Consider the following 10,661-nt stretch of genomic DNA (forward strand, 5'->3'; position numbering starts at 1 on the left):
AAATGCCGAGTGAAGGAGAGCTGTTCCGTCGTTTCACAGAGATAGTCGAACAAAAAGAATCCAACCGCGTTGCCCAACAGCGGTTTACGTTCGTTTAGGCTCGCGACGTTAAAAGACACTTTCGATTGGCACGGCACGGACGGTGAGGCAATATCGGAGTTAGAAGGCTCGCGGATTTCGCGCGTGATCTCGCCGATTTTTCGCCGGTCCGACCGCAGAAGTGTCTATCGCTCGAATATTTCGAAAAATTGTACGGCAGCCAGGCGCGCGGACGAGGATCGAAGCGGAACCGAGCGGAATGGAGAGGAAAGGGTTGCAAATTGCTCGTTTCGGTTACACGGCCGGCGCTGAATGGCGACAGTGCAGCCTGCCGTCGGGAAAAAGCGAAAATCAACCAGTTGTACCCGACACGGTGATCCACAGCCTCGTTTCGGAGCAGTTTAACTCTTACGTCCAGACTACAAATTTTCTACAACTTTCATCGATACGTGCGCCGCGCGCATGACTTCATCGTTTTTCGTCCAATGTTCACTCGCTCACTCTTGCACCACTCGAAAGTCTATACAATTATTCTTCCTGCAAATACGACTTCTTAACGTTCAGAAAATCATTTGAACGATCAAAAAGCAAATGATATGAAATTATTCGAAATTCTGACTTTTTGCAACTCTTGTGGTTTACCAGCAAGGAAGAAACAATTATTTCAGCGGTCTTTTCACGTGACCCGAGCTTCGGAAACTCGCAAATTGTTTGATTAAGAATCACTCGATACCGAGCGGACTGATATTTTTTTCAAAGAGACTGGATTCGTTCGACAGACAATTAGGCGATCGCCAGGTGACGTATCAATCCGGTACGGTGTAATTAGCAGTATCCGATCAACGGGACCTCGAGCGATAATAACGCAAGAGTTTTCCCGGCTGATTGCGATTCTTTTCGTCCCCTCCTCTCCGCGCTCGCGTTCGCGCGGACACAGAAGTTAATTTTCCACGGAGCAGAATTAATCCGGTCCGCGGCGCAGGGAAGCGTTTCTCATTATTCGAAACACTCGGCGGCCGATTCTCCTCTCTTTCTGGACGGAACCCGGTTCCGCGCGGCCAGAGCTGTTAATTTAACCGATTCCATGGGAAAAACCGGGTCGACTGTCTCGTGACCGCGGGAGGATATATCGAACAGCCGGTAACGGTATCGATGTGTGTTGCATGCGATCCCGGGGAAGAATTCGTGTCGACGCGTTAGCGTGTTTATCATTCCGGTTCTAGACGATGGGAACGAGCGAAAGCGCTGCGGAAAACCGCCATTTTCTGCAATACTTTACACACTACCGAGAAACCTCGATGATCGGTAAATGTGTCGCCGATTTGCCCAATCGATTGAAAAATTGTTCTTCGAGGAAAATGGGAGTTTGCAAATTCTAGAAAAATTTGCTACACCGAATAAGTTAATGCAGACACAGTAAATCGGGGCAAGCAATTCCTCTTTAACGATTCTCTGGTAATTTTTTAATGCAGACATTCATTCTCCAGTATGACCCCTTTCCACTGTCCTTAATTCCACGATATTTCGTTTTGTCGGACGAATAAAGAACGCAGAGGCCACGTGAGAATAAATTTCTTTTACAATTTTTTTACATTTGTCGCCCCCATTGATATTCTTCGCGAAGAAGATAATTTTCTATTTTGTGCCCGGACCTCCTTGGAATTGCAGATGCATCCGCAGTCTTCCAGCCACAGTGGCCACCGGATGTGTACTAGCATTTTTGTGAAACATTTTTACAGCTAATTAACGCGAAGCTCTCACCGAGTCGACGAAATTCAACGGCCAAAAACTTTGCGTCAATTAAGCATAATTGTTAAAAGAATAACTATTAGGACATCACGCTTGCGTGCGAGTGCGTTTCTATGCAGATACCGCAGCTTCCGGAAACAATTCGATTCGTTTAAACTGTACGTCAAATGGTCCGAATTCTTAAAAAAAAAAAAAAGAAAAAAGAAAACGTAAACCGGGACCATTGAACCGAATGGAGCAGCTCGGCCGTTCTCTTTTTATCTAATTACAGTAATACCCGCTTAATTGCACGGGCCGGGTCTCCGTCGCGACAGTTATCGAGGGAGGTAAGCGTTCCGAGAATTGCGTCGGCCGTTTTGCCGAGCGCATCCAAGACTAGAGCGAGAAACATTAGGCGCGATATGAAAAGGACGGCTCTAGCAACTCCGGGAATTGCCGGGGTAAACTCTGCGCTAGCAACACCGACAAAAATGTGTCAGTTTAGCTGAAAGTACCGTACATGCCCTGGTATATTCCCGAGATATTTGCGTGAGCAGAAATATCTTTAAAAAAATCATAAAGTCGGAGATTAGAAACATCACCTAAAACACGAACGCTATCGGCAGAACACAAAATGTTGTAGAGTGAGGAATTGACGAACGAGTAAAGAAAGTACATATCGAAAAGTAAGTACTCCCGTTCTGGTCGGATGGGAATTGATTTTCTCGAGTATTCTGTACACAGAAATTGAATCTTAACCGTTTGAGATTTTCTGTCGAAAAGTCACAGTACATTTCGAACGTTATGGACAATGGAACGCTCACAGTGCCGTCACTGACTGTCGAAGTAGCGCGCTCAACTTTACTGACGCGCTTACATCACATAGCTGCTTCTTTAAATGTAAATAATATCATAGAATTAACCCTTTGCACTCGAGTGGCGACTCTAAAGCACCACTAGAAATCGTTGTGGCATTATTTCAAAGAAATTACAAAAAATATTACAAAATATTTGTTACGTTACAAAATTTGTATTTAATAGAAATCAGATCAGTTTCGTACGAATAAAATGAAAATATTCCAAGACGGATGAAAAATTTAGTTTTCGAATGAAAATAGCGCCGAGTGCAAAGAGTTAAATATTTTGTACTTCATTGTTATCGCGCCGCTTAGGCCTCTTCGCAATCGATAAAGACAAGCGCTACCGCGCTGTCCGGCGTTTCTCGACCATGGTTTTTCAATGACCCCTGGGACTCAAACGGTGAAATGTTTATAGCTTGGTAAGAAGATGAATAAAAATCATTTCGATATAGAATCGGTACAGTCTCTCGAAGATGAACGCTTGCGTGTAGGCTTGAGTGAATGTTGCACAGGTTCTAGGGGCTCGATAAAAATTTGCAGAGAACGTGGAATCGTCGGAATGATAGAGAGGGTGGTTATGGTGCGTGGATCGGCGACTGCGAGGCCGCAATTAGGCCGCGATCAAGGAAACAAACAGGAAGCAGGGAATGAAACCAGATGACCGTGTAACCGGCGCGGGCCAGCCGGCTTTCCGTTTCTCCTCGAATCTCGACGCGAGCCCAGCCTACCGTGCGATCGTAATATTCCGAAGGAGTTGCTTTTCATTCGTCGGCGTTGCGTCTCGCGTGCGATTCGTGTTCGCGGAATCGCGAGCGATAAAATTCGAGGCGAGGCGCAGCGAGGAGACACGTCTTTCCGTCGGCAATTTGAGAAATTGTGTTGCGAGAGACACGGCCGACAATCCACGAATGATAATCGTCCCACGTAGAACCGCGGCGATACGCCTCTCCGTGTCCTCTTTTCCTGAGGCCCGGTGGTGCACGCCTCCGCGTCAAAGAACAATGGGGCGACGAGCAGGATGCGCGACGCGGCGCGACGCGAAACACGCGAGCCAAGAACCGACCGCCTCGCTACCAAATATTTCATAGCGTTCGCGGTCGAAAGGCCACCGGGAACTGCACGGGAAAATTTTTAACACACTCTGACAAGTGCGCAAACAACGCCAGTATTTTTTAATCGTACACCGCGCGAGCCGCCTTGCGATCTACACGTTGCTGTCGAGTTAATTGCAAATGCGAATATTTATTTCGCACCTCCGGAGGTAGCGGTTGATCCGACAGATACATATAAAATCAAATTCTAAACACGATTTAACAGAAGCGTTGCAGCGAGGGCGTGGAAACAAGAAGAACAATTTTAAATAAAATCCAAAGTCTAGAGATAAATGCTACAATCATTTTGCAAACCCGTCGATTGACCCTTATCTTTTTGCGCAGCCCATCAGTTACTCTTCCGACGATTAAACTAGAAAATAGCCGAAAACGTGTACCGGGTGACTGAAAAGTACAATCGAACGTTAAAGCACGCACCGTTGGGGCGTAACGCGATTTCGGATCCCTCGGCGAAAGGGTTGAAGGGTCTCCGAGGGAGCGAAGAAACGGGAGAAAGGTGTATTCTTGTAGCAAGAAACGGGAGGGACGAGAGAGAAGAGAGAGAGAGACAGAGGGAAGAGCGAGAGTCAAAGGGTTCGCGACGGTTATCTGTGTGGGAAATTGCGAAAGTTGGGAGCGAGAGTTTAATTGTCGTTTAACGGGAAAAGCGAGCGTTAAACGCGAGCGGTCGGATATCGAGTCGGAGCGCGTGTAACGAGCGTTGCATAAGGATGCTTATCTGCGTGAAAGTTACATTATAATAAAAAAAAAAAAATAACTGCCTCGGTGCTCTACGGTGCTGCACCCTCTTTCCCTCCCCTGGTCTCTTTCTCTCTGTGAGAAGCTGCGGCCTTAAGGAACTCCCCGTGGCGGCCTCAAGAAGCAGCTTCAAGACTCATTAGCGTTATCAGACGATGAACTTTCCGCCGGAACCGTGTAATTGCCGACAGCGCTCGTGTCCGGCCGGATTCGCAAAAAGCTGGACGAAATTCATATCTCTCTGTTAATTATGCGCTATCGATCACCAGGCCGCTGATTTTTTGTCGGACAGAAAAATTGTCCGCGTTTGTTGCACGAACCAGGAGCCACGTAGACGTTCGTTTCGTCTCTTCAACATTTCAATCTGTTGCAAGCGATGCAACAGTATCTTTAGATCGTTTAAAATATTTTCTTTTCCCGAAAGCAAGTTGTTCGGCAATGTTTTAAATTGAAACAAGAAAATTCCCTTTGTCCATGGGATTTCTTATGGCAAAACGAGGGGGTTGCAGAAAAGGGAAATGACCGTCGTGCATGAAGAAAGAGGTGGTCGTTCTCCCTCCCCGGTCGAATGGAAACGAAGAGTCGTTTCGTATGCACCCAGGTGACATAAAAATGAACTACACAAAGTAACAGGTGTAAGGCAGAAATCGAATTCTGGCTGAACGCACTCTGTGGAAACGCTGCTGGCGTCTAACCGCGGTACATCGGACGATAAGGGTGCGTTTACACCGTGCCTATTTCTATGGAAAGTTTAACGTCGAGAGCAATGTTTATAGTTGTGTAACAGGACGCGGTGTAACGGTGTCTCGTTACGTAAGAATTATAATACGCTGCACGCCTCCGCTCGAACGTTTGGAGCATCCTTCCGCTCTTGGAGTACAACAAACTTTAACTTCGAGACCCGAGCTGAGAATCTGACGCGAATGCAAACCTAGCTCATTTTACACTGGCTTCCGATTTTAAATTGTTACTTCAATTGTTACACTCTGTGGAGAAGCGCGTGTTCTGTTTCAACAATTTATATTCTTTTTACTTGACAGTACAGAAACTTTGTGTTTGAAGATTGACAATCTTCTGCTTTGTTCAATTTTCTTACGATTTCAAGTCTGTTTTGCCTAAGCAGAGAGTTCTGCCAATCCCCGAATTTAATTGCGCTGCAATATCTGTATCATATTGAAGACCGATACAAAATATGGTTACGACGGCATGATGCTTGTGTTTAATGTCGTACGTTCCGCGCGGCTCCTAAATATCGCAGTACATAGATTGATACACTATAAATTGATCTGTCTATACTCTCGTGGACAATGACCTATGAGGAGACGTTCATACTGTGCTCTGCCCACGAGTTACCGAACCGATACAATGTCTATCTAAAACAAAATCGAAACTGAACGAAACAAATAACCCCCCGGAAACTTATGATTTTCAAGAGCTTCGCTGCAAAAGCTGGAGTTGCTGATGGCATCGAAAAATGCTCACAGAACAGAATCTTGATAAAACAATCGAAGCTTGTAGCTATTCCACTATCTTCGCCCTGAAAGCGACTGAAAAGATTTCAAACTCCTACACCTTCAAATTCCTACAATCAGTTTAGCGTGACAAATCCTTTCAATTGTTTTCCTAAGCCTTCGCCGTTAAAGAAAACCTCGCGTCTCCAGTTTTTATCGTTGCACAGAATCGACTGTGAAAAGAGATAACCAGTGTACGAAACCCATAAGATTCCGTCACCCAAAAGTCAACGTGTCACGATTCCAAGCGAACCGACAATAACCGCGTCAGTGTAAACGTACCCTAAGCCGCCAGGCCGTAGAGACAGTCGGAGAGAAAGGGAGAGGCAGGGAGAAAGATAAAAAGAGAAAGAGAGAGCAGGAGAGAAAGAGAGAAATCTGGCATGGTTCTCGGACGACTTACCATTCCCTTCGACAGGTATACGTACGGGAGAATGTGTGCGAGGGACGCAGGAACCGCGGAGAAAGAGAGACATCTCTCTGAAGGTAGAGGAGGACGGAACAGGTACACTCGAGAGAGAGAGAGAGAGAGAGAGAGGGGGGGGGGAAAAATACTGGAAAAGAAGAAGCTAGCGCAAGTTGGTCCCGCGAACCGAAGACGGGGACCAAGAAGAAGAGGGAACCAACAGTACAGAGAGAACAGAGAAAACCAAGAGAACAAAAAGTTAAAGAGAAGGAGAGAGTGAGCCAGAGAGAGAGAGAGAGAGAGAGGAATGGCAAAAAGGAGGAAGCCAGTAACGTGATCGAGACAGAGAATGACCGAGAGGAACCGAGAGAGCCGAGAGAACAGAGAAAACAGAAAGCCAAAGAGTGGAAGAATATTAAAGAGTCAAAGAGAGAGAAATAGTTTGGAGGATCCAAGCTAAAGTTGCTAACATGAACGAGAAAGAGAAATACCAAGAGAACAGAGAGGACCAAGAGACCAGAAAGTTGAAGAGAAGGAGAGAGTGAACGAGAGAGAGAGGAATAAAAAAGAGGAAGATAGCGTAAGTTGGTGCTCTGTCCCGCGAACGAGAGACGGAGACGAAGAGAGAACAGAAAGCTGAAAGGAGAGAGTGAGAGAGGACCATTGAGTGAGAGTGAGAAGGAGAATGAGAGAAAGAGAGAGAGAACTAGAAATACAGAGGGAGAGGAGCACGTAGAATATTGCGCGTGCTCGCTGGCTCTCGCGTACTATCTGACACCTACCTATGCACAGCGGCTGGAGTCCTGCGACGGTCTGGCGTCCTTTCCGCCGGGATCCTCGTCCTTCCGACCGGTTCTCGCTCGATTACTCATTTATGCGGTCGTTGTACCGCATTCTGTCGCACCACCACTAACTGCTACGCACCCTGATCACGCACACAGAGACCCGCGCGAGTCCGACGAGACACTCAACACACAATCAAACAACCTACTACGTGGTCCTGGCGCACAACGTGGTTGTCTCGCTCTCCTCGACAAATCGTGAACAAAGCGAGACAGAGACCGAGTAAAAACGAATAACTCTTGCCTTTGGTCAGACAGAGGTAGAGAGAGAGAGAGGGAGAGAGAGAGAGAGAGAGAGAGCGAGACAGGAAGAAATAAATTAGAAAAAGAGAGACGGGGAGATCAGGATGGGTCCGAGGTGACCCAACGAGCATCAACCCGAGCAGGAACGCGTTCCGCGTCGCACTGACGGGATCACTCGTGACTCGCGCCGAACCAACGCTCTCCGAGGACAACGACTTCCCCTACCAGTCTCGCCTTCGACCCAGCTGTGCGCTGCACCCTCTCCCTCTCCCTCTCTCTCTTTCTCTCTTTTATCAGCTCTACCCCCATCTCTCTCGCTCCATCTCAGTCTATCTCACTCTCACCGCTACCCCTGATAACGCTGTCTTTATTCAATGTAGGAGTCCTTTCCCCGCGACGCGACGCGCACCGACGCTCACCAATACCATAACATCTTCCACCACCATCAACCCTCGCTCGCAACCTACCACCCACGCTTGCTCGAGACCCCCACCTACACGTGTAACTTGACCTTAGCCGTCGGTCGAAGGAAAGGTGCGCTTCTCCCGAAGCGGAAGGGCGATCGAAGGGACCGCGATCAACCTCCGCCGCTTCTACCACCCCTCTGACCACCCACCCTCTACAGAGGGGATGAACACGGTAAACCATGCCTCATGGGGCGGTGCATTTCTACCCGAGAACGCGTGGTGCCGAGTACCGAACGATTTGCGGCACCCCTATCCGTTTTACAACCTTGATCGTCTATTTTTTTAGACAGATTTCTGATGGTCTTGACCTTTTTAGAGATTCTGTTTGGATAGGTGATTAGCTGAGAGGTTTGTGAGACCTTTGAAGACCTTGCTGGATTTTTAATTGAGTGGAAAGGTGATTTTGGAAGTTTTGGGTCAAGGTAGACCCGTGTACCGATGCCTGAAGGCTGTGTCCTGAACGACTCTTGTGTGTCTACGATTATTCTTGGTCGCAAAGGTCCTACATTTTATTATTTATTATCTGTAGACTCCCCTACGCCCTCAATTGTCTATTTTTGGAGATGCTGACCTTTCCGATTATTCTGATCGAGTAGTTAATTATTTAACCATTAGAGATTCATACCAAGTATATGACCGAGTGATAAAATAATTCTACAAGTATGGGTCAAAATAGACCCGGATACCTATGCCTGAGGGGTGTATCCTGTCCACCCTTTGTAGCAATTTTTCTTGGTCACAACATGTCCTGTGCTGTAGTTTGCATTGTTTGTGTTGAGTACCTAATTGTTTAATCTTTCATAACTTATTATTAGTAAATGATGCAACGGAATTATTATTGATTGTTAAGGGAAACTTTTGTAAATCTAGCTGTTTTTGTTTCTTTCCCATGTCTTATACTTTGCAATGATTGAATTGAGACGATAAAAACGGACGAAGGTCTGTATATGCAAATGTTTCCTTAACGATACTGCGTTGTAGTCGTTTTTCTGTTTTGTACACCTTTTTTCCTTCTTCTTCTTTGTTTCATAGTGGTGAATCAGTGTCTTTGTATTTGTGCAAATGCGCTTTGGGAATGGAAAATGATGTTGTCTTCTTGGTAAGGATCCTTGATGACTATAACGGCGTTTCCTATAATATATTCGGCTCTTTAGAATTAAGTAATACAATTTCTTCGACTCAATGGAACTAATCCCATTGAATACACAATTTATTCGTTTCGATTGCGTTTGTTTTCTTAACAGGACGAGTTATTGCGTACCTATTTCCGGTTCACAGATGCCGAAGAAACGAAAAAAAACTGGCTTCGAAATGTCGGAATAACTGGAACAAAATCAAATTTAAATGTGGCGGCGTTTTAAAATTCGATTCAATTGTCAAATTGATATTTACGGCCTGGTGAAAACTGAATGAAGATTAATGGATCGTGGTTAAATATGGAGGATTTCCGGATTTCAAATATAAACGATACCATTTATAAAATCGATTTTTAGATATTTAAAAAATTAATTAAAGACTGCTGCACCGCAGGTGATAACCGATTCTTTCGGCTAAAAATTGCAGAATACTCAGAAAGATGTCGCCTCCATACAACAACAGAAAATCAGGTGCTGTTGGGTCAGTCGACCATGCACACCTACCTTTACCTCAGGTAACGTTATCTGACACGTAAACAACAGGTAGAAAGCGAAGCTATAACTTGTAATAAGCGTTCTGTAATAAACAATTAGTTATGGTAATTATGCTCTACGTATTTAAACACTGATTACCTCACTACAATATCTACACATTTATCAAAAATTATCTACTGTATGTAACAAATGTTTTCACATAAATTAATTAAAATCATTATTATTTTAGGCTCGTTATTTCCGCGAAGAAGACATAGACGGTTCGTTCATGTTAAAATCCGAGCCAAAATTATATAAAAATACTATACATTATTTTCTGATTAATATATACTCATTTTTGCAGAATTCAGAGAATGTTTTTATTTATTTGCAAGAAACGGCCACATAAGAACCTTGGACGAACTCACTATCATCATGAGGTCCTTGGGACTGAGTCCTACCATAGCAGAGCTGAATAAATATTTAAAGGACAAGGGTATGAATTAACATAAATTAGTTAGATGGACTTACAATGGATGGAGGGAACTAAAATAAGGTTTCCAGGTGGCAAAATGTCGTTCGCTGATTTCTTGGAGGTCATGCATCTACAGACTAGAGCAGAGGATCTTCCGAAGGAGGTGATACAGGCCTTTCAAGCCGCAGACAAGTCTAGGAACGGTACCATACCTGCCCGGCAGCTGGCCCACATGCTGCTTCACTGGGGTGAACAACTGAGCAACAAAGAAGGTCGTGCATAATGTATAAAAACAATTCGTAACAATCGAACTTAACAACTAATACAACTATTTACAGTGGAACAAATCTTTCGGGAGGCTAATGTCTCACTGAATGGACAAGTAAAATACGAGGACTTTGTGAAGATAGCCTGTGCACCTGTACCTGACTACTACTGAAGTATTTTTCTACACCAATCAAATTTTTATAATATACCCAGACATGTATTTATAACAAATATTTATAGTAAAGGTACATTATCCTTAAGATTAACACAGAGAAAGGAGTTTATTATTAGACCATACGTCTCACCCCTAGAACACTTACACCCAACGGACTTAACACTAGGTTTACAGAGTACTAAAAGTGA

General features: G+C 44.9%; 2 protein-coding genes across 3 annotated transcripts in view; one reads left to right on the forward strand and one right to left on the reverse strand.

Moving 5' to 3' along the window:
• LOC143358116 (disintegrin and metalloproteinase domain-containing protein 10) overlaps positions 1–7,657 on the reverse strand; it is a 67,040-nt gene extending 59,383 nt beyond the window's left edge. For both annotated transcript variants that reach the window (XM_076795019.1, XM_076795020.1), the window contains exon 1: positions 7,177–7,657. The gene's annotated coding sequence lies outside the window, so the exon portion shown is untranslated. The remainder of the gene's footprint in view (positions 1–7,176) is intronic.
• A 1,894-nt stretch (positions 7,658–9,551) lies between these two features.
• LOC143358135 (calmodulin-like protein 4) lies at positions 9,552–10,568 on the forward strand. The gene is made up of 5 exons (XM_076795053.1): positions 9,552–9,681; positions 9,807–9,837; positions 9,921–10,052; positions 10,121–10,303; positions 10,370–10,568. The coding sequence occupies exons 1-5, from the start codon at positions 9,679–9,681 to the stop codon at positions 10,468–10,470; spliced, it is 450 nt and encodes a 149-aa protein (XP_076651168.1). The 5' UTR covers positions 9,552–9,678; the 3' UTR covers positions 10,471–10,568.
• The last annotated feature ends 93 nt before the right edge of the window (positions 10,569–10,661 follow it).

Source organism: Halictus rubicundus, chromosome 10 (assembly GCF_050948215.1).
Source record: "Halictus rubicundus isolate RS-2024b chromosome 10, iyHalRubi1_principal, whole genome shotgun sequence".
In the NCBI taxonomy this organism is placed as follows: domain Eukaryota; kingdom Metazoa; phylum Arthropoda; class Insecta; order Hymenoptera; family Halictidae; genus Halictus; species Halictus rubicundus.

Coding starts and splice junctions, on each gene's coding strand:
- LOC143358135 (XM_076795053.1), top strand. Junction 9,838..9,920: donor CCGCGAAGAAGACATAGACG/GTTCGTTCATGT, acceptor TCATTTTTGCAG/AATTCAGAGAATGTTTTTAT. Junction 10,053..10,120: donor TAAATATTTAAAGGACAAGG/GTATGAATTAAC, acceptor TAAGGTTTCCAG/GTGGCAAAATGTCGTTCGCT.